Source organism: Tiliqua scincoides, chromosome 2, assembly GCF_035046505.1.
Source record: "Tiliqua scincoides isolate rTilSci1 chromosome 2, rTilSci1.hap2, whole genome shotgun sequence".
NCBI classification, from domain to species: domain Eukaryota; kingdom Metazoa; phylum Chordata; class Lepidosauria; order Squamata; family Scincidae; genus Tiliqua; species Tiliqua scincoides.
Genome location: NC_089822.1, coordinates 68,865,711 through 68,891,259, shown reverse-complemented (window position 1 = coordinate 68,891,259; position 25,549 = coordinate 68,865,711). Strand labels below are relative to the sequence as shown.

Sequence of the window (25,549 nt, the reverse complement as noted above, 5' to 3'; positions counted from 1 at the left end):
AGGCTACATGGTCTGCACTGTATCCAGCACAGGTTAGGAGGCAGCTGGATGTCTCCTCAGGGTAAGGGAATACTTTTACCCCAAGTAACACCCCAGACTGTCCCATGGGGTCTCAGCTAGCTATCCTCCGTCAATCCCGCCTCCTCCCAGGCCCAATCTGCCCCATTCCACCCATAATGCCTCTCCCTGCCTCCAAAACAACCTTGCACCATCATCTCCTATCCTCAGTGCTGCTTGGCACTAAACTCACTTCTGCCAGGGGCCACGGGCTTGGATCCAGCACTGGTGGCAGGCTCAGGTTGTCCTGCTGTGCTGCTTGATCCTGAGCTGTTGTTCAACACTTTACAGTTTACACTTTACAACAGCTCACACTGGAGTAGCAACTGCTGCGCCAGCAGAGTGCCAGAATAGAATTGTGCAGTAAGAATCAGATCTGGCATGATTGGGCTATACAGGTATACTTAACCTTCTCTAATCTTTGCCCCTGTTGCTATCTCTCTTTGCTTTTGTGGTGAGTCATTTCCTGGTTGCTGTTATCATCAGTGTCTTTCTCTGTGTCACAAACTCATTCCTCCTACTTTCCTCTTATTTGGTTCCACTTCCTGACTGATATGCTTGCCAAAACTTTGTCTTCTATGCAACTTTCAAGGGTACAGGAGGTATCTTCTCCTTTGCATCTGTCACTCTAGGCTTCTAGATCAGTGGTTTTTAAACTTCTCGGGAGTTTTACTCCCAAGGTAAGTCTTTTACTCCTGAGGTAAGTCTTTCCTAGTTGTGATAGCAAACAGAAAACACTTTGCAAGCTCTTTTTTTCTATGTTCTAAACCTCAGCGAGCCCTATGGAAGGCTGCGCGGGGCTCTCTGCAACTCCTGCAGCAGCCTGTAGCAAGTAAAAACACTCACCTTTCACCCCTGCTAGAGACACTATCCTGGGGATCTCATCACTCTCTTAGTCCCCATCCCTTAAAGGGACTGAGGGAGCTTTACAGGAGTTGGTGGGCCGTGACCCACCAACAACAACGACAACAACAGTATTTATATACCGCTTTTCAACAAAAAGTTCACAAAGCGGTTTACAGAGAAAATCAAATATCTAATGGCTCCCTGTCCCAAAAGGGCTCACAATCTGAAATGATGCAAAGGAATACCAGCAGACAGCCACTAGAACAGACAGTGCTGGGGTGAGGTGGGCCAGTTACTCTCCCCCTGCTAAATAAAAGAGGACCACCCACTTGAAAAAGTGCCTCTTACCCAGTTAGCAGGGGTTGAGAGTAGTTTGAGTCACTAGTTTGAGAACCACTGTTCTAGGCAGCTTCTGCAACAAACCTTTCAGTTGCAGCTGAAAAATAAGTGAGGCAAATGGTAGACTGTTACTTTTCTCTACTTTTAAAAGCAGTTTTGCATGCAGATATTAAGCTGGAGAAACTTTTTATGACAAAGTGATGGAAAAAGCTTCACGTTTCATTTCAGCTTGAGAGGTGGTTGTTAGAAGCACAGGAGCAGGGCTAATAAGAAAAAGTGGCTGCCTTAGAGGAGGCAAGAACTCACTGAGCTGGGCCTGATCCAGCCAAAACATAAAAAAAAAAAAAACTGCAAGATGCCAATGGGGAAAATGTGTTATTAAAGTAAGTTTTGGTTTAGTTGCATTTGTGATAAACAAAGTATATCAGTTGATTGGAAAGTGGGGTGAGAAGTACAATAACTATCCTGTTAAGTCTTGGGCTATCCCGTGAGAAAATATCATTGAGGCTTGAAAAGATTCTAACCGCATTTTCCAGATTGCGATCGTAGCACTCAGCGTCTTGAAGATCAGAACAATGCTTCCTTTGGCTTGAAAGCTGCATAAAAGCTTCAAATGCTCTGCTCTCTATGCAGCTTGCTAGTGACCTCTTTATAGCATGACCACCACTATAAGTTTGTTCTAATATGTATAGGATTGCCAGCTCCTGAGCAAATGGGAGATCTGTGGCTTTAGAAAACTACAGAGAAAAGAAAGGTTTAGCAAATGTTGCTTGAAAAGTGGACTGCACCTGCCTCTGTCTCCTGGTAGACTCACAGGATCCCTTTCAGGGCAGGAGCTGTAAATTCTGTTTCTCATGGGTGTGTCGTGCATTTGTTTGTTTTTTAAAGGGACCATGAACAATCCCAAAAGAATATGGGGAAAGTTCTGATATATGTTGAAATCACATTTTTTTCTCTTTGCTTATATCAGTTTTACAATACACCAGTATTGTCATCATACAGCATTTAATTGGTACAGTCTCCCTCAGGTGAGCCCAAGAATTTTGCTGGCATGCAGTGTTAGAGTTCTTCAGTTTGGTCACAGAGCTGTACTCCCTAGGATTGCTTCCACAGGGGAAATGTGACCATTTAACCCAGTTTATGTTGTAGTAGAGAGATCATCTTTGAGTAATTCAGGGGCCGGAACTTCAGCCAAATATACTTCACCTCATGCCCCCTTACCTAGTTGACCCGAGGCAGCATCTAAGTTTAGATTTATTTACTATTTTTGTTCTTGAATTTGCCACAGCAGAAGTTGCCTTCTTTTCTGTGCAATTACTTTCAAGCTCGATCTCTGTCCAATGCACAAATGGATTCATTTAGGGACTCATTACACCAGTGTCCTCTGTTACCCATCTTACCCATCACTAATTTTTAAGATCCCTGTTAGACAATCATCAGGGCACCTCACCGCTCTGTCTTTAAAGACCCCTTCTGTGCTTCACAACTATATTTATATGGATCAACGTTGCCATCTAGTGAGGAATTGAACTACTACTGCAGTTGGAGTCTACACAAAGGCTGTTTAGAGCAGGGATGTCAAACTCATTTCATACAGAGGGCCAAAGCTGGTATTCATGGTGCCTGCCGAGGGCCGGATGTGACATCATTAAGCAGATGATGGCCAGAAATAAGCACTTTGTTCTCACATTAAAAACTCATTAGCTGCAAATGGCAGAAGAGAAAATACTCAAATCTTGTTCATATTTTCAATATATGAGAGAGTCCAATTATCAAGCTGGGACAATTATAACAGGGGCAGGAAAAATTGCTTCCAGGGACTGCATTCAGCCTCCGGGCCTTATGTTTGACACCCCTGACTTAGAGCACTACCCACTAACAGGATACCTATTGAAAGGTTCTCATCATAGCCAGTGACTATTTTGGCAATATAGCTAGATCATCTCAAAAGGTGTAGTTTTTCCTCTAGTGAGGAATTTAACCACTACTACAATCGGAGTCTGCACAAAGGCTGTTTAGGCACTACCCACAAACAGGATACCTACTGAAATGTTCTCATTATAGCCAGTGACTAGTTTGGCAATATATCTCAGTACCTAATCCTATTCCCCCCCCCCAGTGCCAGTGGTGCTCTCGCACCACCAGCACCAGGTGTCATAAGAGTGCCAAAAGGCACTTTCCTGCCAGCAGGAGACAATCAGCACCAGCAGAGAGGCCATTGCCAGTCAGCACTGAGCCTCCACGCTGGGATGACGAGGAACTGGAGTGCCAGGCAGTGAGTACCTCCACTGGCGAGGTGGCTTCTTGGATTAGGGGGAAGACAGGAGGGAGCAGATCTGGGAAGAGGGGGGGCGGGCAGAGTCTGCTGCCAAATCCTATGACCCCTCCCAAGCCGAGCCACCTGACATGGGCCTCCTTGGTTCTGTGCCCACTAAATAGCAGGTGCAGGTCTGAGGAGACACATTGGTGCCAGCAGGGCTCCACCCGGGTTAAGGGACCAAATGTTCTCATACCCCGAGGAGACTCCAGTAGCTGCTTTGGCCTCATGGGACACGACTGCAGCCCTTTTGGTGCCGTTGTACCTTGTGGTGGCAGCAAAGTTTAGGATTGGGCTGTAAATCATCTCAAAAGGTACAGTTTTTCTTAACTATAAACAGCCACATTGTATAGCAAAGCCTGTTTTATTTATCTCTGCCAGGCTAAGACTGCCATAAAGATTGAGATAAAGTCATACTTTGTATAATTGGACTTACCCCCCAAGCATCATATATTCAGTCAACTCTCCTTGGACCTCTGTACAATAAGTATGATAAAAGAATTATTTCACTGCTTATCTTTTTCCCCAACAAATGCTCATCCTTAAAGTTAAAAATCACTAAAGCCAGTACTGATGCAAATAGTGACAGGTTCTTCAGAACTGTTTCGTACAATCTCAGAATTTCTTGTTTAAAATTGTGTTAAATGCACACTGTTAATTATACAGGAACAAAACAAGAAACTCCTCACAATCTACAACATCAGACTCAGTGTAAACATTCAGGCCATTTAAAAAAACAAAAACAAAGCTATCATACTGTCCTTCAAACCCCAATCAGTTTTGTTTTGTTTTTTTTAATTTCCAAGCTAAAATAATTTAGAGATCTGGTGCCTGCGGCAAAAGAAGCTTACTAAAAAAAATAAGTGTGTTTGCCAGAGACATATGCTCCAACCACATACCTACTTTCCTGAGAGTCAATCCCATTGAATACAATGGGATTTGCTTCTGAATAAATTGAAGCATAAGAGTGGATCGACGGTTTCTTTTTTAGCAATTCATCAACCTCACCTTTGTTTAAAGTTGAAAAGGAGTCGGCAGAGCTGCTGATATAGAGACATTTCAGGTTCACTGAAATGCATGCATATCTGCGTTGTGCCCTTTCACACTAGTATTGGAGAAATCGTTCTCTAAATGGGCCTATAAATAGATATACTTCCTAACCTACGCTGGAACAGGCAAGCCAGGAGGCCTGCACTGTATCCAGTGCAGGATTGTGGCCAGCAGCAGCTCAGCCAGAGGCAAGGGGAAAATTTCCCCTTATCCCTGGGTAAGGGCTGCTGGCACTTATGGGTCTCCTCGAACTTGCCCCACCTCTGGAGGTGGCACAACTCCTAGGAGAGCGGAGCAGCTTGAAGCCACTCCATTCTCCCCAGGAATGGGGGTTGGGATCCAGCATAACTGCTAGATCCCAGCCCCGCCTCCCACTCCCCGCCCACCTGCTCCCACAGCCGCCTGTCACCCACCTCCCCTGGCCAGGAACACCTCCCTTCTCCCCGCCCTCCCCCATGCCTACCTTTTCCACTTGTGTCAGCGCAGACGGGCCAATACAAGCGGCTGAGGGGAAGCCGGCACGGGGCCTTATGTCAGCCTCCACAGGCCGGCGCTTCTCGGAGCGCCAGCCTGGCTTCCCCTCGAGGAGGTGCAAATGTGCTTTACGGCACATTTGCGACCCTCCTAGGCCGGCCCAAGGGACTTGGGGTAGCATAGGGCACAGTTTGGATTGCGCCCCTTATCTTTCAAATGCACAAAGTTGCATATAAGGACAAAATGATTTAGGGCCCAATCCTATCCAACTTTCCAGCTCTAGTGCAGCCCCAATGTAAGGAAACGAATGTTCCCATACCTTGGGAGGCCTCTATGACTGCCTCCCCACCACAGGATGCAGTGCATGCCCCATTGGCACGGCTGCACTGGCACTGGAAAATTGGATAGGATTGGGCCCTTAGTCTAGTAGTTCTTTGAACCTGTAGCAGATAATCATAGGGCCACTGTGTATTAGCTAAACATGTGCTTGCCTCTTCACTTACAAAGGGAATGGGGGGGGGTCTATCAAAAGAAGCGTAAGGGGAGTTAATCCATCTACCTTGCCTTGCCATGATGCTTTTAAGTGGCTTTTTCCGCTAACCAGGCCCTAAAACCAGAACTTTGCTGGCAGGAAGACAACTGCAGGCTGTAGCCGTGTGATAAGGCAAAGCAGAAGGAAGGGCAGGTTTCACATGCTCCTTTTGGTATCAAAAGTAGATCCTAGCACTTCCACTTTATAGATGAACGGGCAAGCACATGTTTAATAAATACAGTTGCCTGATGCACCTATGTTGGCCCCAAGAGACTCCCTGCGGCTGCAGCTTCCAGCAACACAAAGTCTTTTACGTATATCACTGAAAGACCCCTGACATATATCGCTGAAAGACCCCTGCAGCAAATAAGATCTGTGTGAGCTGATTGCAGTCCCCTCCCCTGGCTGTTTAGGGTGCTCTGGAGGAAATTCCACATATTCTTTGCCTGAGGCCCTTTCCCACACCTTCCTCACCTACAAGATCTGTCAAACCCATCAAAGGTGGGAGTGAGCAAGGAAGAATGACTACATCAGTACAGTGCATCTGCTTTGTTCTACCACTTCCCTGGATTCAGAGGTGCCTGGAAGAGTTTCCAGCACATTGCAGCCAACCAGCCAACCGCACTACCCAGATCACCCATGCTTGAGAATCCCTTCACTAGAAGAAGTACTGAAATCCTTGGGTGCTCTTGCCACTAAAGCCAGCAAGGAGATGTAAAGATAAGGGGTAGGGGGGGGGGGAAAGAGTGGGGGTCTAAGAAGAAAGAGAGTGCTTTGGGTTCAGGGGAAAAACAGAGATAGCATGGAATGCAGAGACTTGCAGGGTGAATAAAGAAAAGGGGCAACTGAGAAATGGGCATGCAGAGATTGCCCAGTGATGGGGGAATAGAGAAAGACAGAAAACAAAAATAGAGTGTAGTTAGATCTTTGGTGGTGCAAGGACAGGAGAACGCGTTAGGGTGACATTAAAAAAAAAAGGAAGAACTAAAAATGGGCCTGGAGAGAGAGAGACAGAGACAGAGGGAGGCATGCAGAGCTGTGGTGAAACAGAGAGATAGGAGTGGTCACTATGCAGAAAAGAGAAAGCACGTGGAGTAGAAAAAAAAGAAGCAATGATGAATAGAAAGAGGGATTGGGAAAGAGCTTTGCTGGCACACAGAGAGAAGAGAGTGTGTGTTTTGTGCTACAGAGAGAATGGGCAGGAGGGTTTAAGGCAGAATGGTTTAAAAGCAAACACTGAATTAAAATTATAATAAAAAATGATAGTTTTGTAGTAACTATCATGATGCAGTCTTTCTGAGTTTGTTAAAAAAAAAAGTAGTAAACAACTCCAAATAATTGGAGTTGTGGATCCCTCCTATAAATTAATCCAGTTCATATGTCAAAACATGGCTGTCTAATAAGGTCCCTATAAAATTGACAAATGATGGGCCTTGGCAGTGTTCCTAATTGAGGTTTACTCAATGTGTTCTCGTGCCAAAGCTTTTCAAATATCCTTCTTTTTGTTGAAAACTGCGGTGAGCGTTCCAAGGAGGAGTGGAAGCAGCCATCTGCCCACCGTGAGCTATGTCGGGGGGGGGGCACAGAGGGCAGGTTTGTAGTGTTTTGTTTATGGTGCACGATTTTGAGGGCAAAGGATTTGAGGGAGACAAGTGGAGGCAATTTTCTTATGAAAATATTGCTGGGAAGCAGCCAGGATAATTAGCTATGCTCTGGTATGGGCCATTGTCACTACTGTAATAAAAGTACACATAAATGTATTTAAAATGTCAATTGGGTTTGCTCAACAAATTCAACAGCATTTCTGGTTGGCCGTGACTCAAAGGGGTGTGTGTGCATTTCCATTTTTTGTTTTCATCATTAAAAAGCTACTCCACAGAGCTCCCAAAATGCTCTTTAAAATCCCCAGGGATTGGCACCAGAGCTTTTAAAGGGGGAAATGCAAATTAATGCCTGTTAATCATACGCATTTATTAAATTATCTCCAGACAAAGGAAGTTGACAACTGGCAATCTATGGCATCTGCTGGCACCAAAATTCACAAAAGTGAAATTAGAAGGGAAATTCAGGGTGCCACTTAAACTTTCAAAGGAAACTAAACTGGCTCTGGAAGACAAATGAAAATTTCAGTAGGCATCTGCGCATTCCTAATTTTGGCCCCTTAATAAAGAATATGACTGTATTTGATATTTGTTTTTATATCTGTATCCTCCACTTCCTCGTAAGAAGTAGAACTCTGCTGGATCAGGCCAAGGGCCCAGCTAGTCCAGCTTCCTATATTGGACTGTAGCCCAGCAGATGCCTCAGGGAACCCACAAACCAACATGATACCTGTATCCTGTTGCCACTACCTTGCATCTGGCATTCAGTGATAGCTACTTGTAAAACCTGGTGGTTGTATACAGTCATCATGACTTGTGATGGACTCCCCCTCCCCATAAAACTGTCCAATCCCATTGTAAAAGCATTTAGACCAGGTACCATCACACCATCTGGTGACAAGGAGTTCCACATATTATGTGCTGCATAAAGAATATTATTATTATTATTATTATTATTATTATTATTATTATTATTATTATTAACAACAGTATTTATATACCGCTTTTCAACTAAAGTTCACAAAGCGGTTTACAGAGCAAAAAGCAAATAAGTAATGGCTCCCTGACCCAAAAGGGCTCACAATCTAAAAAGATGCAAAAGAACACCAGCAGACAGCCACTAGAAAAGTTGCTGCTGGGGTGAGGTGGGCCAGTTACTCTCCCCCTGCTAAAAAGAGGAGCACCCACTTGAAAAAGTGCCTCTTACCCAGCTAGCAGGAATATTTCCTTTAGTCTGTTATAATTCTTGTGCTGCTTAATTTTAGTGGTTTTCCTCTGATTCTGGTGTTGTGCAAGAGGGGAAAGGACTTCCTTTATCCATCCCATACATAAATTTATATGATCATGTCCTCCCTCCTGCACCATTTTTCTAGACCAGGGGTGCCCAAACCCCGGCCCAGGGGCCATTTGCAGCCCTCAGAGGCTCCCAATCAGGCCCTCAGGAAGCCCCCAGTCTCCAGTGAGCCTCTGGCCCTCCAGAGACTTGCTGGAGCCCGTGCTGACCTGAAGCAACTGCTCTCAGTATGTTCAACCTCTCATCTGAGCTGTGGGACGAGGGCTCCCTCCACTACTTGCTGATTCATATCTGTGATGCAGCAGTGGTAGCGAAGGAAAGGCTGGCCTTGCTTTGTGCAAGGCCTTTTATAGGCCTTGAGCTATTCCAAGACCTTCATTCATTCATATAAGTGCCATCTCTAATATATTCATTTATGTAAATTTATTCAAATATTAAATTGTAAATTAATTCTTTCCCGGCCCCTGACACAGTGTCAGAGAGATGATGTGGCCCTCCTGCCAAAATATTTGGACACCCCTGTTCTAGACTGAAGAGTCCCAAACGTTCCTCATAAGGAAGACTTTCCTTGTATGGGAGGTGCCTCAGCCCAGTAATGATCATTTCCTTCAAGGAGCTCAGAGTAGTACATGTGGCTCATCCCTCTCTTCTTGACTTCATAACAACCCTGGGAAGTGGGTTAGGCTCAGAGATAGTGACCGGCCCAAAGTCACCCAGTGAGCTTCATGGCTTGGCAGGGATTTGAACTCGGGTCTTCCTGATCCAACTTTATCATTCTGACCATAGAAAGATGACTTCCAATCTTACAATAGCTGAAAATTAACAATGTTATATACTCATTGATTCCAGTATTTGCCTGTCTATCAATAGATATGAAAGTCTACTGCCATCATAAAACGTAGTGTCATGTCAGAATAGTATCAGATCAAGAAATGGAACACAGAGAAGGTATATGCTGATAAAGAGCTGAGTCTGTGCAGATGGAACTGTTTCAGTTCTCAGTGGTTTCCACTAATTTCTCAGTGAGACATAGTCTACAGGCTGCAAGTTGAACGCAGCTGAGTGGTGGGGGAAAAACTTGCCCATCACCTAGACTCCAGGATGCCCATAACCAGAGCAGGGCAAAGGTTAAGGCTACCTTCTTTCTAATGCTGTACCCATCATTTATTCCATATTCCCCACCGTTTTTCCCCATATGCGTGGGTGAAATTAGAAGCAAAATTTTGGAAATATGTAAGAATGACAGCAAAACCCATCCAACCCCCCCCCCCGATGAGATGATACTGTACTCAGCGACACACTGCACACCACACTGGATCCTTATAATTCATAAAGCCTTTTTTTCCACCATCCATGCACATGCTGAGATGGTAGGATTCTCATCAGAACTTTATTAATCATTTTTAATATCCAATGTAAAAAGGTGTTTGTTTCTAGTGAGTAAGATAGGATTACAGCCAGGCAGCCCAATCCTGAGCTGCCCGGAGCGCCCAGGCTCGGCGGCACCAAAAAGGGCTGCCGCCAAATCCTGCATTTCCTGTGCTACTGCGGGAGGCTCCTCAGGAGAAGGGGACATTCGTCCCCTTCCCCCCAAGTAAGGCAAGCAGCCCCACAATGAGGCTACTCACTTTAGGAAAAGGCACTCCTGTAGGGCGCGCAGCCCTGCATGAGTGATTTGGATCCTGCGGAGCTCAGTTCCGCGGATCCTCATCCCTCCCACCCCCGGCACACCTCCCACCCACCTCTTGGCACACCTCCTCCCCGCCCCCGCTGGCCTTCCTCCTCCCTGGAACACCTCCTCCCTGCCCCCGTCCACGCCCCCACCTCTCGTTCCGCTGCTCTGCGGTCCGGGAGACCGCCGAGCCACGGAACCTGGGCGACCGCCCCGCGCTAGCCAAGCACCAGCAGGAGCCCAGCGGTGAGCGCAGTGAACATGCCTTACGGCACGTTTGCAACTGTGATCGGCAGCACGGACCTGTGTCGCCGACCACAGAATTGGGCTCTAAGTCCTACTGAACACAAAAGGCTCACTCTGAGTAAGGTAAATAACACAACTTTCAAACACCTCTACCAATGTAATATAGTTACTATTTTATCATTTTCTTTCTGTGTTATATATTTGAAAGCTGATATTCAACAGCCTGTAGTTGATGTGAATATTTAAATGCACTACTGGCTCAATATGCCAAAAGATTAAGGTAATTCTTTGCTATATCTTATCTATACTTAAGTATAGAGAGGAGAAGAAAAAACGAGGGGAGGGGGGAAAAGTTGATTGTAACAGAAAGACTGAGGGGAGAGAGATCAACCTAAATGGAAAAAATTGTTAAGTGGGTCCCATATTGTTGGTTGGAGTTACAGGCGGGTCCTGATTCTGAAGACGACTGCTTTAGAAAGACAAAAAGGATAATGGCAGTGTGAACCAATCTTAACCAATAAGAAAATATAGTCAAAAATGCTGACATTAACAATAACGAAGAGATCATCCAACAAGTCTGAACTATTCAAATGTTAAGGCCAAATTTCAAAGTCAGATTAAAAATCTGACAGATTTCAAAACTTTGTTTCTGGTCTGAATGGCACTCAATTTAACCGCCTCTCCCCCCCCCCCCCCAATAACCTGCACTAATAGAAACCTACACAACAGATGTAAAATAATGGTAGGATCTCCTTAAGCAAAAAAAGTTCCTTGTTGCTGTGACCTGGTCTCTGACCTTACGCCTTGCACTTCTAAAAAGGCAATAATAAGAACTTCATTTCACAGCAAGCTGTGGGGTAAGATGTCCAGCGTATTTCTTAAGATCAAAGGAAGTGCAATAGAAATGGAAATTCTTCTCTGGGCAGAGAATGAAATGTCAATCAAATAAATTGTTAAATGCTACTAGTATTACAAGTGACGTGGGAAATACAACCATGAATGTTGGAATTATACCAGCACACACTTTGCACATTGATTCCCCTCAATAACACAAAGAAAATTGTACAATATTAGGCTAAACAGTAATAGATGAGTAAAACAGGCATCACGGTTACTGTATTCATGTGATGGCTATCAGTGACTCACACAAACAGGAAAATGCCTAGTCCGCATGGTTATCATACTATATCGTATCATATAGTGTTGTTACGGATCATATATGTATTCTGTGTACAGCAAATCTTTACTTAAAGCTGTTGATCAATTCTTGTAAATTGAAACTATAAGCGAAACAACTTATAATGCAACCAGTTTTACCATAGGTGGGCTCAGTAACACTCTCTCAATTGGCAGGCTCACTGAGTGCTTTCCTATCATGCTGCAAAGCATTGTCGTACCCCAGAAAGCCTTGCGGAAGCTACCAACAAGGCATTCTGGGGAGTAATAAGGACAGTGGGTCATAGGTCCAGCACAACTTGGATGTGGCTTCCAGTAGCCCTACAATGTGAAGCTATGGAGGATGTGGCTGGCATCAGTGACAGATGACAGGGGGAGTGAGGGGGCAGCAGATTCAGGTCTCCCTTCACCCCAAGTCTGCTGCCACCTTTGCCACCACCTTCCAGCCTGCTACAATGCAAGCCACATTGATCTCCCCTCTCTCTAAAAAACGAGTGGGGGTTGATGGATCATTCTCTTTGCACTCCATGCAAGAATGGAGTGCAGTGAGGAAGTAAGGAGCATTTGAGAGGTTGGAGTGCATGCACACATGCCCCCTACTTTGAAAGCAGTGGTAGCAAGTAAGGGACAGAGTCAGGCAGCTGACCCACTTGGGCTGGCTCTGACTGTATATGAAATTGCTAGAGCACATGGGCAGCCCAATCCTAGGTTCCCAGTGCCCAGGGATCCAGTGGCATCAAAATGGCAACTGCCAGATCCTGTGGGCACCAAGAAACCGCTGGAGGTCTCTTTGGGGGAAGGGAGCATTTGTTCCCTGACCCTGGGTAGACAGCAGCTAGTGGCAATGGATCTCCTCGGCTCTGCGCCCATGTTTGAGCAAGCGCAGAGTCAAGGAGATCTGTGATGGACTACTAGGCCGGGAGGAAGGATAGGATATGACAGCAGAGCCTGCCCCCATCTCTACCACCTTCAGGCCCGATCCTCCCCCTGTCCTGTCTTCCCACCCTGAAAAGACTCATCTCTGGCAGGTGCTGGAAGAGTGTCAATTGGTCATCCATGCAGTGCTGAGGCACAGCGCCTATTGGTGCTGCTGTAGCGCACTGGTGCTCTCTCACATTTATGACACTTAGTGTACAGTGCTGGAGCTCTGTACCAGCGCTGAAGAACCACAGGATTGGGCCCTGAAACTGTTAAAGGTGTTGAAGGAAGCTTACATTTCAACTAGGGAACTGAACCAGAGCAACTGAAAGTGGAATTTACTTCTTTATTTACAGTGCAAACCTACACATGTTGATTCAGAAGTAAGGCCCATTGTGTTCAGTGGGGATTACTCTTAGATAAGTCTCTACAGCAGCCTTAGATGTGTTGTGAGCATTCAAATAAGAGTAATAAAAAAAATGAAATACCCCTGTTCAAATGCTCACAAGAAGGATCTGTTCACAGTCTACAAGGATTGGAGCAATCAGGTCTCAATCCTGTGAGCCACTGCCACCTCCCCTTTTTCTTGTCCCCAACCCCCCATGGTGCAGAGGTAGAAGTGGCTGTGGTCCTGATGCAGTCCATTTCCCAGGCTTTTCATGCATTGTACAGGCATGCACTGGTTAACAACTTTTTGCTTAGGGACAAATCACATATCCTGGTCAAAGCACAACACAGAGGCTCTTAATGAGGCAGTCAGTTCTTCCATAGCCTGCAGCAGAGTGTCTGTTTACTCAGTAAAGAAACTCTTAATGCAGAGAAGAGGAACTCAATCTCCAGTAGCCTGTGCAGCCAGCTAGTGTCTGGCAGGGAGTGTGTATTTATACAACAAAGGCACTAGATTGGGCTGAATGTTTGCTTGATGACCTAATCACATAACAACGGGGATCAGAGTGTGTATCACTTAATGACAGGGATGCATTCTCTGATCCCTGTTGATATACACCTGTAAATGGATTTGCAACTGTGGATTGCAAGGTCTACTGCCCTAAATGAGGGCTAGGATTGGGCCATCAGTCCACTCCACTCCACTCAGGGCTGACTCATCCATTAGGTGCAGTATGTACAGCGCTTAGGGCCCATGAAGATGTTTTAATTTCTTTTGACATCAGAAGGGAAAAAATGAACTTTTAGGACTGAAGAAAATTGTTTTAATTTTTTTTCTCACATCAGGAAAAAAAAAATGAAACTTTTGAGGTCCACAAAAATCTATTCAATTTTGCCTAAATAGTAAAAAATAAAATAAAATGTTGAAACATTTAAAGTTATATCAACGATAATTTTTAATATTTATATTTTAATGGCAGGAGGGGCCCATGAAAGCAAAAGTGCTTGGGGCCCACAAATGTCATAATGCGGCCCTGAGTCCACTGCTAGCATGATCTGCGCCACTGTCATTTTAAACCACATGTTTAAATCTCCTCTTGGCAGAATGTTTTTTTTCCTGGTGCATTCCCTTCTTAGCAACTCTGCACCTTTTCTCCATTGTTTTACACTTGGGTTAGAAGCCTGGAATTTGCCACCAGCAGTTTCACAGAACAGCTGTCAGTAAGTAGTATTCGCATTCCTTGGAAAGAGAAGATGCCTGAGATATTTGTTTAGAGAACTAATACAAATAACTTCCAAACACCATCAAGTCAAGCAGTGGTACCTCTGCAACATTAATTCAAAATGGATCCCTAGGAGAGCTCAAGTATAAGCTGAAATGAGCTCTTAGCTACTCAACTGTATCCTAAGGGTAAGTAGCAAATTAAAATTCATTATTCATTTTAATTGAGGATGATTATCAGTATTTTAGGAGACGTACTTCAAAGTTCTGTGATTCCCTGTGCATAAGAAGTAGATGCTAAGAAGGCGAGGCTCTCTAGAGGGAGGGAGGGAGGGAGGGAGGGCAGGAGAGAGGGACAAGCAGAAAAAGAAAGGTGCTGGAGAACTGCATTAGGATGCTATTGTCTGAGGAGTGTATCAGACAGAAAAGTCCTGGATTCAATGACAGCCCTATGTGGAACCATATTACAGAGCCAAAGTACTCTCTGATCTACATGCCATACTCTCAAGGACCTTTTTCTTGTCTTGTCCTGCTAACTCGACACCAACCATGGTATAATTTTGCTGTCATATTGTAAGAAAATCGAAGAGAATGTTTGCCAAGTTCAAATTTCTGTTTTAATTCTAGCATTTACTACCTTTTTTTTAAAAAAAGTGACATATCTATCCCAAATGCCTCTTCTGCACATGGAAGTCACTTTTGCAGTTCTCCTTTTAATGCTGCAGCCTTGGCCCACCCCCTGGAACAGAATTTCAACAGGCACAAGGGTGCTGTGCCAATAAGGCAGCAGGGAAGCTTCTACATGCTCTTCTACACGCTCTCCTTAGCATAGAACTCAAAATGTCTGCCTTTCTAAAATTCGAAATATCTCCTGAAAGCGGCTGTCCACCATGGAAAGAAGTGGCTGGAGGAGGAGGAGTTGGGGCTGGAAATGCTCACAAGGAAAAGTGTTGAGCTGCCTTTCTCTGCCTTGACTCCCAGCTTGGTGAAGCTGATTTTGGTGTTCTAAAATGGAGAACATGAAACTCCATCTCTGTCTGTTCATGCTTGTTTGCTAGCTCTGAATTATACTCCAATTTCAAGGTTTTAGGAGACGGCAGCTTGGGAGCTTTGACACTAATGTGGAAAAGCAAATCAGTTCTTTCTCAGGCTTGTAAGAGGCATCCTATCTTTGGCAAAATCCTTCACACTTTCCAAGAGTTATAGAAACGGGGTGAGTTGAGAAGGATGAGCAGCTGGTACTTTACAACGCCAGTATGGGAAAGCAGTGAACTTTGAGAATGGGGAATAAAACACAGGATGTAGGACGATAAAATCAGTTAAGTCAGTAAGTATAAAATCAGTAAGTAGTACATTCCTGCTTTCTCTACTGAAACCAATGGTTATCATTATAATATATAATTAGCATTACGGTATAGCTGCTTCTGATCCAACTGTCATGTTCAGTTTCTGTCCATGTCCAAAGTGCCAATATTTTGCTTAAACCTCCAGCAGATTCATATCTCAGCAGTAAGTAGCCTTTTTATCCTGAAAAGTCTGTTATATCCTAAAAATAAGTAACTATGGTGTCAGGAAGAAACCAATAGAGACTATGAAATCAGAAATAGAAAAGGTCAGTTGCTATTTTTGAAAGCTGTGTGCTATATAATGCCGGTTTTCTAACATCAACACTCTAAACCACACATTGTTACTTTCCCCAGTACAGTAGTTCATTTTTCATCCTAAATTGGGCCAGCCTTACAGAACACATTGTGAACTCTTTTTTGAAATTTAATAAATCACAGAGTGGATTTGAACAACCTGTTCTCTTTCCTATGGCATGATCACATCTGCTGCATAGACCGGCCAGAGTTTTGGGAAATGCGGAAGGTGATGGCACTGGAGGGAAATTGGGGGCAACCAGTCATTCAACATAAAGAAAGGCAGGGCTGCCAAGACCTGGCCAGATGAGCCACCCTCTTGCTCTCTTTTAAGATTTGAGAAGAAAAGGGGAACAGAGTGAAAGAGGAAATGTGGCACAATTCAGCCATTCACAATCTTTTTTTGGCTCCTGTTAGTTCTTCTTAGGTTCTTCCCCCCCCCCCCAGGCAAACACAAACAGCACAAACAGATAAAGCACATGTATTATTTTTGGTTTTCATTCTGTGGGCCCCTTCAAATGTGCAGATGTGCCAGGGCACCCCAGGGAGTCATATGGCTCCCTATGAGATTGGCTGGTTTTACTGCACCAAGACTATTCTTTTCCTTTACTCCTCATAGCTGATATGGGGCTTTGCAATTCTACAGTACAGCTAGAATTAACATGACCATGTCAGTTGGCCTCATGAATAAAATGGCCCTGAATAAAGAATGCTTAACTTAAAGATCAAGGTTGCCAAGTATTATACTCCATAGTTTGTCCATCGTGAAAATGAACAACTTTTTTCCCCAGAAATTGTCATGGAAGGTGGTTCCATGGGAGGGTGGTCAGGAGATGAATGGCAGTTAGGTGCTTCTTAGTGAAGAAAGTGTGCTGAGTTCAAAAACTGAGGTTGCCAAATGTTTTACTGCATGCCACCATTCAGGCCAGCAGTACAGTCAACTTCCTGTGCCTAAAATTGCTTAATAAATATTTAACATGCACTTTAACATTGTGGCACAAATATTTATTTTTGTTCAAAATTGCTTAGTTGGGAAGTTTTGAAGATAATGAAGTATCCATCAACCTCTTGCAGGCTGCTTACCTATCAAATGTCGATTATTTTTCTGTGAACTTATTTCCAGACATTTTGAAATTTCTAGAATTTTAAAAAGGTCTTGAGTAAAGGTCACTAAAACACGTAAACACAGACAGACAGACAGACAGACAAAAAACATGCAAAATCATTCATAGATGCACTGAATGTTGTACCACCAACAACACAAACGTTCCTTTGTAACAGTTCAGCATTTGTCTACATGTTCAGTCCATTGTTGCGCTTACTCATGCACCTTCCTGACTGCAAATAATGCAGCCTCATTACATTACATTGCATTATGGTATACCTGTGTAGAAGGGGGGCAGGTGGCATGTGTGATAGTGACCATAGTAGTGCCATGACTGGATGAAAATTATGTAATTTTTTAAAAAAGCGTCATGTACAGCAGAACCGTAGCAGTCCTTCCCACATTAGTTCTTGTGGCCATCCTTATGAACAGAAGTGGCTCCAAGTTTCACAGGACTCTTAGTTAAGGCCATCTATGGGCCCCCTCTTACCTGGGTGGACATCACCACAAGAATGTTATGGCTTCAGATGTTGTCTTGGAAATGAGCAGTGTCCTTGGCAGCTGGCCAGTGATGCCAACTCCTTAGGGTGGCTCTATGTACTTTATAAATGAAGGTTGTAATGTGAATTACTAGCCCTGGGTTGAGTTCTGGAAATGTGAACATGTCACAAATTGCCACATGTCGTAAGTGGCCAAGGAAATGGTTCCTATCTTGAAAATAATTTAAAAACCTATATCCCACTTTTCTTTCCCAAGCAGCCATTAACTCATGCCTAATCTTAGCACTAACCCACAACATGCAACTGATGCTGAAAAGCAAAATAAAAGGACCAGTGTAAGTAAGCAACAGGACATACGGTTCAAGGTGGGAACAGAGTCTTAATTATGTTGATTTGCGCGAAAGACCAAGAATGCTTTAGGTCTGACTGACGGAGAGATTAATGCCAGCTGAATGACACTGACAGTCCAATCCTGAGCTGCCCAGCACCCAGAGGAGGAGCGGTGCCAAAATGGCTAATTGCTGCATCCTATGGCCACCGGGCAGCTGCCAGTGGCTCCTCAGTGGAAGGGGACTTTCCCCATGTAAGGGAAGAAGCCCCACAATGTGTCTACTCGACTCTGCACCAGCTATTTAGCCAGTGCAGAGTAAAGCAGCCCTATGTCCGACCAGGAAGCCCTACACAGGGCTCTGGATTCAGCAGGAATCACTGGATTTAGCAGAGCTCCACTGGTCCCGCCCACTCCCGCTCCCACTCCACTGGTCCCGCCCACTCCACTGGTCCACTCCCGCTCCACTGGTCCCACCCACTCCCGCTCCATGCCCTCCCCGGCCCTGTCTTTCCCTGGCATCCCCCCACCCCTGAATGCCTCCCTCTTGCCCCAACTTACCCACCCAGAGCTCCAGGCAGCCTCAGCCCAGTGCTAGCGCCAGCCCAGGCGCAGAGTGTTGCAGGCATACCTTATGGAACGTTTGTGACTCAGCACCAGTGCTGGGCTGGCACAGGCCCAATAGGATCAGGCCCCGAATGATCAGGTGGGACAGAGTTACAGTTATAAAAAAAAGTGAAGGGAAATGAAGAATTGGTTAATGAAGGTCTAGCCAACTAACCTAGGCCATAAAATTTGAGCTTCACCTACTGTCATCTTGTAGAAAGGTACTCTAACCAATTAACAAAAAAATTAACAAAGAAGCCAGTAATAATAATAACTAATAACTTTATTTTTACCCCACCTTTCTCCCCGAAGGGACTCAATATGTAATATGTAGAGATTGAATTCCACATATCAGGAGATTTGGATACTGGAGATTCTACTGGATCAAGGCTGGCCCATCTATAAGGCCAGCTGAAGCATCGCAGACACGTCTATAAGTTGTCCCCACAGATAAGCGGAGGGCAGGTTTTGAGACAACAGTCATGGAATTTTCTATGACCCTCGGATAAGTCAGGGGTTAAACTTGGGGGGGGGGGTGTCTGACTATAGTTTTGTCTGATTTTACCAGAGGCCAAATGCTGAAAAATAACCTACCAGTAATTGTTACCTAAGAACTGTAGTCTCTAATTTATTAAAAACATAGAAAAAGAACATAAGATACATTTTTATTCTTTGTAAATTCTGGTCTTCACCACCTTTTTGTAAACACTATCAGAGTAAGTGCACTGTAAACAACATACCAGTAAAACAGTGGTTCCCAGCCTGGTATTCATGTACTCCCAGGGACACTCAACAGGACCTTTAGGGGTACTTGAAAAAGAATGGAATAATGACAGAAAAAGGCAGGTCATGCTCCAGAATGCCTTGCAAGGACCAGCAAGGCAGGAAGGAAGGTAGCTAGTTGGCTGTGAGCCCCACCAATAGCTAATTTTTGGTCATCAATTCATGTATGAACCAGTGATTGAAAACCAGCACAGTAAAAAAGCTGAAACATAATATGGAAAGTGATCAATCACCCAGAATTTCTCAGCATACTTCTGGTGCAAAACAGTGCAAAGGCAGAGTCTTCGGTTCTTCAAACAGATGAAAAGAGAAAATATGTGATGAATACATGAAGTCTAGGCTTTCATATAGAGGAAATGAGGGTTTGTATTATTACAAAGATTTTGCTAATATGAAGGGTACAATTTATGGAAATGGGCTGCCAAGGGATATGCAAGTGAAAAAGGTTGGGAACCACTGCAGGAGAACCATGAATCAAATCCACCTTTAAGGTGCCTGGTGTGTTAAGCCAGAAGCTCTACATACAACATACAACCCATAACACATAACTGGGAGTTTGCAATTCGATTCACAGCAGAGAGATACAGCTGCATATATTTGCAACCCTTTTTATTCAGAAGTAGACCCACTGCATTCCATGGGTGTTACTCTTAAGTAATGGTGCACTGAATTGTAGCCTGGGAAGGAGGGTCCCATCCTGGTGTTTCAAAAAACAGACCCGCTTTGCAAGCATTTGCCAAGCAGAACCAGGCTGCAGCAGAAGGAAGGAGAATAAAAGGTTAACTTTGGCTGGAACGTCCCAGGAAAGTAACTATAGCAACTAAGGAGGTGCCTGCCTGAGCTGAGCAACAGCTCAGCTGAGAAAGGAAACTGTTCAGAGTTCAAAGGCTCTGCCCTTTGATTGACCAGAAGATCAGGAGATCAGACCAGAAGTGAGAATTGGAGCTTGATTACCTGACAAAAATTTCACGTACTATACGTGAGTATCTGCGTAGTTCACATAGACACATGAGTATCTACGGTAGTTGCCTCAGGTAGCAGATTGCTGCAGGTGCCCACTTCTGCCTGCCTGTTCTGTCTGCCTCTGCGGATCTCCCTCCCTCTCTAACTCCCTGAATTGGAAGAGTGGGACAGAGCAGAAGTGTGGAAGAGAAGAGAGCAGTGGGCTAGAGTGTCAGAGGAGCAAAAACGGGCACATCACCATTTGGCCTGCTGCCTCAGCTGCCAGGTGGTCTTGGGCCAGCAGTGGAGGTGGATGAGTTAAAGGCTGTGTAATGTGAAAGCTGCAGTGGTCCTTATGTTCCTGGGCAACACACAAACACACACACACATACACTCACACTTCTGCCTCCTTTCTAACCCATCCAGCCCCTTTAACCAACACGTGCTTCATTTTTGGTCTCTGTAAAAGCCTATATTAACTTGTACTATTCATCTCCTGCTTTTATCAAAAGACCGGGGGTGGGGGGGGGAGATCTTTCAGCCCACTGTCTTTCCTTCCAGTGCTAATCCCCTTCTCCCTTTCATCAATGCCAACTAAGAAAGCCTTCGATGCTTATGCAACTCTAATCAGCCAACAGAATGAGCTGTCAGACTCCAGTCCCCCGAGTCCAGGCACAGCCTTTCAACGATACACTCCAGCTCCACTGGCCTGCGGCTCAAGAATCTCAAGTCTGCCTTTGCACCTGGCCCATTTTCAGATGTTAGTACACAGAGCCTTCTTGGCGGCAGCAGCTTCTGCTGCCTGCTCTTAGGCTCAGCACACCTAGAGGGGGGTTTGCTATCATCTTGGGAATCAGTGTGGGCATATAGGCAAGAAACAGCTGTGGCGTTGGGACTTCAGGCACCAAATGTATATGATCATGGGAGTTACAGCTGAACCAACTTGCTTCACAATAAATAAATAACATTTCCCAAAAGTAAGATAAGCTGAGCTTGCAACGTGCGCATTAACTTAAGAACATAAGAACAGCCCCACTGAATCAGGCCATAGGCCCATCTAGTCCAGCTTCCTGTATCTCTCAGCGGCCCACCAAATGCCCCAGGGAGCACTCCAGATAACAAGTGACCTCATCCTGGTGCCCTCCCTTGCATCTGGCATTCTGACATAACCCATTTCTAAAATCAGGAGGTTGCGCATACACATCATGGCTTGTAAACCGTAAGGGATTTTTCCTCCAGAAACTTGTCCAATCCCCTTTTAAAGGCATCCAGGCCAGATGCTGTCACCACATCCTGTGGCAAGGAGTTCCACAGACCAACCACACGCTGAGTAAAGAAATATTTTCTCTTGTCTGTTCCAACTCTCCCAACACTCAATTTTAGTGGATGTCCTCTGGTTCTGGTGTTAGCTTGCAATCTTCTGCATGATTACAAGATAGATTGTGCACATGGGTGCAATGTCAATGATGTGCTGCTCTTGATACTTTCTAGAGATCAGTCCCCTTTCTCCGCAAACCCCTTGGGCCCACTTTGTGAGGTGTTGTGAATTGCTCTGCATGGCACCCGACACTGTTTGGAAGGGGCTGTAGCTGGTAGTTTACTACCTGGCCAGAATTTTACAGTCTTGCCCAAAATGTAAAGCTAGAAAGAAGTTTAGCTGCTGCTGTTGTTTTGCTGTTGGCGTCAATGTACAAATTGTCACACACTCGTATGCACACCATGCACTGACCTTATATGGGGGGCTGCATTCGAATGCAGTGTGCATGCATGCACTGTGAATGCCATGTGCCGTGCATGTTTCTATATGCGTACTCACCATATGGACACCTACCCTTTAGCAAGAATCACATGAGGTTTTGCAGAGTGCCTGTGGTGAGACAAGGCAAGGGTGTGCTGTCATTGTGCAGTTAAGCCAGGCAACTCAAAGGCAAAATAAAAACCTCTTTAAAAAAGAATATTTGGCTCTATTTATGGGGAAAGAATTCTTTATATGCGCAGAGGATACAGCAAAAAGAATAATTGCATATAGATCTTTAGATGCTGATTTAATTTTATGAGTTTATGAAGGAATTGCATTAGTACTCACCATCATAAAGATAAAAAAAAAATAGTTCCACAAACACCGTCAGCAATTGGACTTAGCTCAGATGGGGGGGAGGAAGAAAGCCGGCAGGAGACATTAGACTAAAGTGTCTCAGAGTTATCTATATCACAAGACTACGCATCAGTTTTTAACCCCAAAGAAGACTCTCTTTTGAATCCTGATCAAGGGCTCATTGCCATCATCTCTGTCTTCTTCGGGCATCAGCTCAAGGAGCCAAAAATTTTTATACAATTCATAGCGGCTGCACTTTCAATGGGAATGAAACGCCTAATAAACATTTCCTTTTGAACATTTGACCAGCATTTAACCAGTCCGTATACTGAGCCCATGCCTTTTGCAGACAGTTCCCTGCCTGATATTGAATGACCTTTTTCAACAGTACTGCTACTGTTATATACTGCTTTGTATATATACTGCTTTGAGGCAGGAAATAGTCATCATCATCTCATAGATACTGGAGTTGTGATCTTGGGTCCAAGGACAAGTTTGTGACAAGATGGGCAACCAAAGATAAGAACAGGGTGATTGATGGTGCAATTATACGGTTTTACCCTAGATTCTGCCAGAGATTTCTATAAAGTGTTTTTAAATAATACAGTGAATAAACTGCTGAATTTTGTCTGATTGTGGATTATTGATACAATGTTCCACTAAATATTATCGTGGCAATGGAGTAACACTAAAGAAGAGTAACCTTTGAGGACTTGTAAGTGGATGAGCATTTTCTGCTATGATAGTTCCGCTACCTGCTCATTATAAAGCAGCTTCTTCAAATGTCATGATTATTCCTGATGCAAAATTTCTTGCTTTTTGTCCTTCTTTCTTAGATCGAATTGCACAGAATATCATTAAGTCCCATTTGGAGACATGTCAATACACAATAGAGGAACTACACCAGCTAGCCTGGCAAACTCACACATATGAAGAAATCAAAGTATACCAGAGCAAGGTACAAAACTGCCACAGAATTTGTTTTATTTCCCTGATTTCTTGGTAATAACAAGAATTCAGGGCCCAGTCCTATCCAACTTTCCAGCGCCAGTGCAGCCATGCCAACAGGGCATGCGCTGCATCCTGTAGTGGTGGTGGTGGGGCAGTCACAGAAGTCTTCTCAAGGTAAGGGAATGTTTATTCCCTTACCTCTGAAATGCATTGCAGCTGCATCAGCGCTGGAAAGTTGGATAGGATTGGGTCCTCAGTGCACTATCTCAGCAAGGGAGTCACTGAACAGCCCCTTCAATGATTGAAAATTTGAAAATGATATTTTAAAATAGGACTAAAGTCTTACAGTCACCACTTGTGCATAAGCTTCTGCATTTATTTATTTATTTATTATTTATTTATTTTTTATTCTTCCTGTCTTTCTTGAGGAGGCTCAAGGCAGCCAGCAGCAACATCTGAAAATATATAAAACAAAACCAGATTATACCAGCATGTATAAAATTCTGACCCAGATAGCCCCAGATGGAACCATGTGTCATATAACATTAAGCCATAAATCGAATAGAGGTTTTCACCTGCAGGCTAAAACAATGTAAACTTGAACTTTGGTGGGCCAGCCTAGGATGAGAATCCCAGAGTTGGGTCCCCATTACCAAGAGGGCCCCGTTCTCTTCCTGAAAAGTGTTTATTTAATGGCCAGGTAGCATTCAGAATAATCTCTCACTTGGGCAATGTCTTAGGGGAGGAGCACCTTTTCACAGGGAAAGGGCATAGATCTCTTATTTTTCTAGCTCCGGAGCTCAGGGTCAAAATATACATTCCATTAAGCTTGGGGTCATGGCTGGAATACTTGATTTTTACTACTTAAATTTCAACCTCATGGTCAGGACTGTAGCAGGAGGAGGGAGTTACTTGAGTGTCACTGGGAGCTTTCCTCCTGGAGGAAATTGCAGCTGCAAGGGGGAGGGATCTGGATCAGCAGAGTGTTGGCATCACGGCAGTCCCAATCATGGGCTTAATGTAGTGGTTCCCAAACTGTGAGCTGTGACTCCCCAGGGAGCTGCAGAATCCAGCCAAGGGAGTTGCAGAATCATCATGAAAAACCTGTCATCCTATACAATGTACAGGATTGTAGCCCTAATGGGGAGTCATGGTCAATGACCAGGTACATCAAAGGAGCCACCAGTTGAAAAAGTTTGGGAACCACTTGCTTAATGGAATATGCAGCTTGGCCCCAAGCCTGGTTTGAGGAGAGTACTACAGCCGCCTTGTGCTCTGTGCCTCCTCTACAGTTATATGTTGGCATCCTTCAGTCTCGGAAAACCATGGTGTCACACTCTGAATGGTGGCTCTGGAACAGAGTGTCCTCTCCAGTGCGCGAAGCCTGGGTAAAGTAGGTATGGAGAATAGGCTGTTTCCCATGCAGCAAATCCCCCCTCTCCACGTCGCTGAAATGGTCCAATGGAAAGGCAGAGGCCAATACGGTTGGTTCCAGCGGCGTCGCAGGAGTTGCCAGAACGTGACTGTGTTCAGCCATGAACTGCCTCAGGGACTCCGGCTCCGGATTTTGCCTCGAGGTTGACTCCTGAAGCCTTTTCCATAACTGGATGTAGCTACAAGGCAGTGGAGGTTTGGGATCAGAGTTTTCCTTCTCTCAGATGAGCTGCCTTCCCAGGCTGACGAGTCCCATCTACCCGGTGGCTGTTTAGTCGCCTCTTACGACAAGTACAGCCAAACTGAGGGCCTATTCTTATCCCCAGCCCCCAATTGTCTTATTTGGATTATGGCAAAATTAGTTCGTAGGTGATGAATTCTTATTGATTCCTAGAGTAGTAATACCTGTGTGAGTCAAAGCACACTATGATGCCATGAAATAATTGTGTCAAATAATGAATATTTAAAGACTTATATGAACTCAAGGTGGCAACTCATATGAGGAAGCTGGCATTACCTCTTTGCACAAACTCCTTCTCTGGCTTGGCGCTTTACAATTAGCCTCTGCTAAGGGAGGGTAACTCTGCCACATCTTTGCATTGACTTTAACTGGAGCAATCAATCACTCCTGATACAGAGACAGAGAAAACTCTCCCATCCTCTAAAGAGGATGTCTGTTGTGCCCCTCCATGAGTCAATTGTTCCAAACAGCTCACACAAAACAGTGACTCATGTAGACCTGGAACCCAAACTGGTACATGCACTTGTTACATGAGGGCTTTTAAAACTCTCTCCTTCCAGCAACTCCCAAAGCCCCTCTCAAGGTTGGGGGCCCTCTGGAATGGTGGCCCACCAGGATGGAAATAATAATAATAATAATAATAGTAATAATAATAGTAATAACAACAGGTATTTATATACCGCCTTTCTTGGTCTTTATTCAAGACTTTATTCAAGGCGGTTTACATAGGCAGGCTTTTATTTAAATCCCTTATTAAATAGGGATTTTTACAATTTGAAAGAAGGTTCTTTCT

General features: G+C 44.5%; 1 protein-coding gene across 1 annotated transcript in view; it reads left to right on the top strand.

Moving 5' to 3' along the window:
• The window catches only part of RORB (RAR related orphan receptor B), a 66,807-nt gene that overhangs the window by 27,300 nt on the left and 13,958 nt on the right, over positions 1 to 25,549 (top strand). The window contains exon 5 of the mRNA XM_066612575.1: positions 22,967 to 23,088. Coding sequence (XP_066468672.1) covers positions 22,967 to 23,088 — 122 coding nt within the window. The remainder of the gene's footprint in view (positions 1 to 22,966; positions 23,089 to 25,549) is intronic.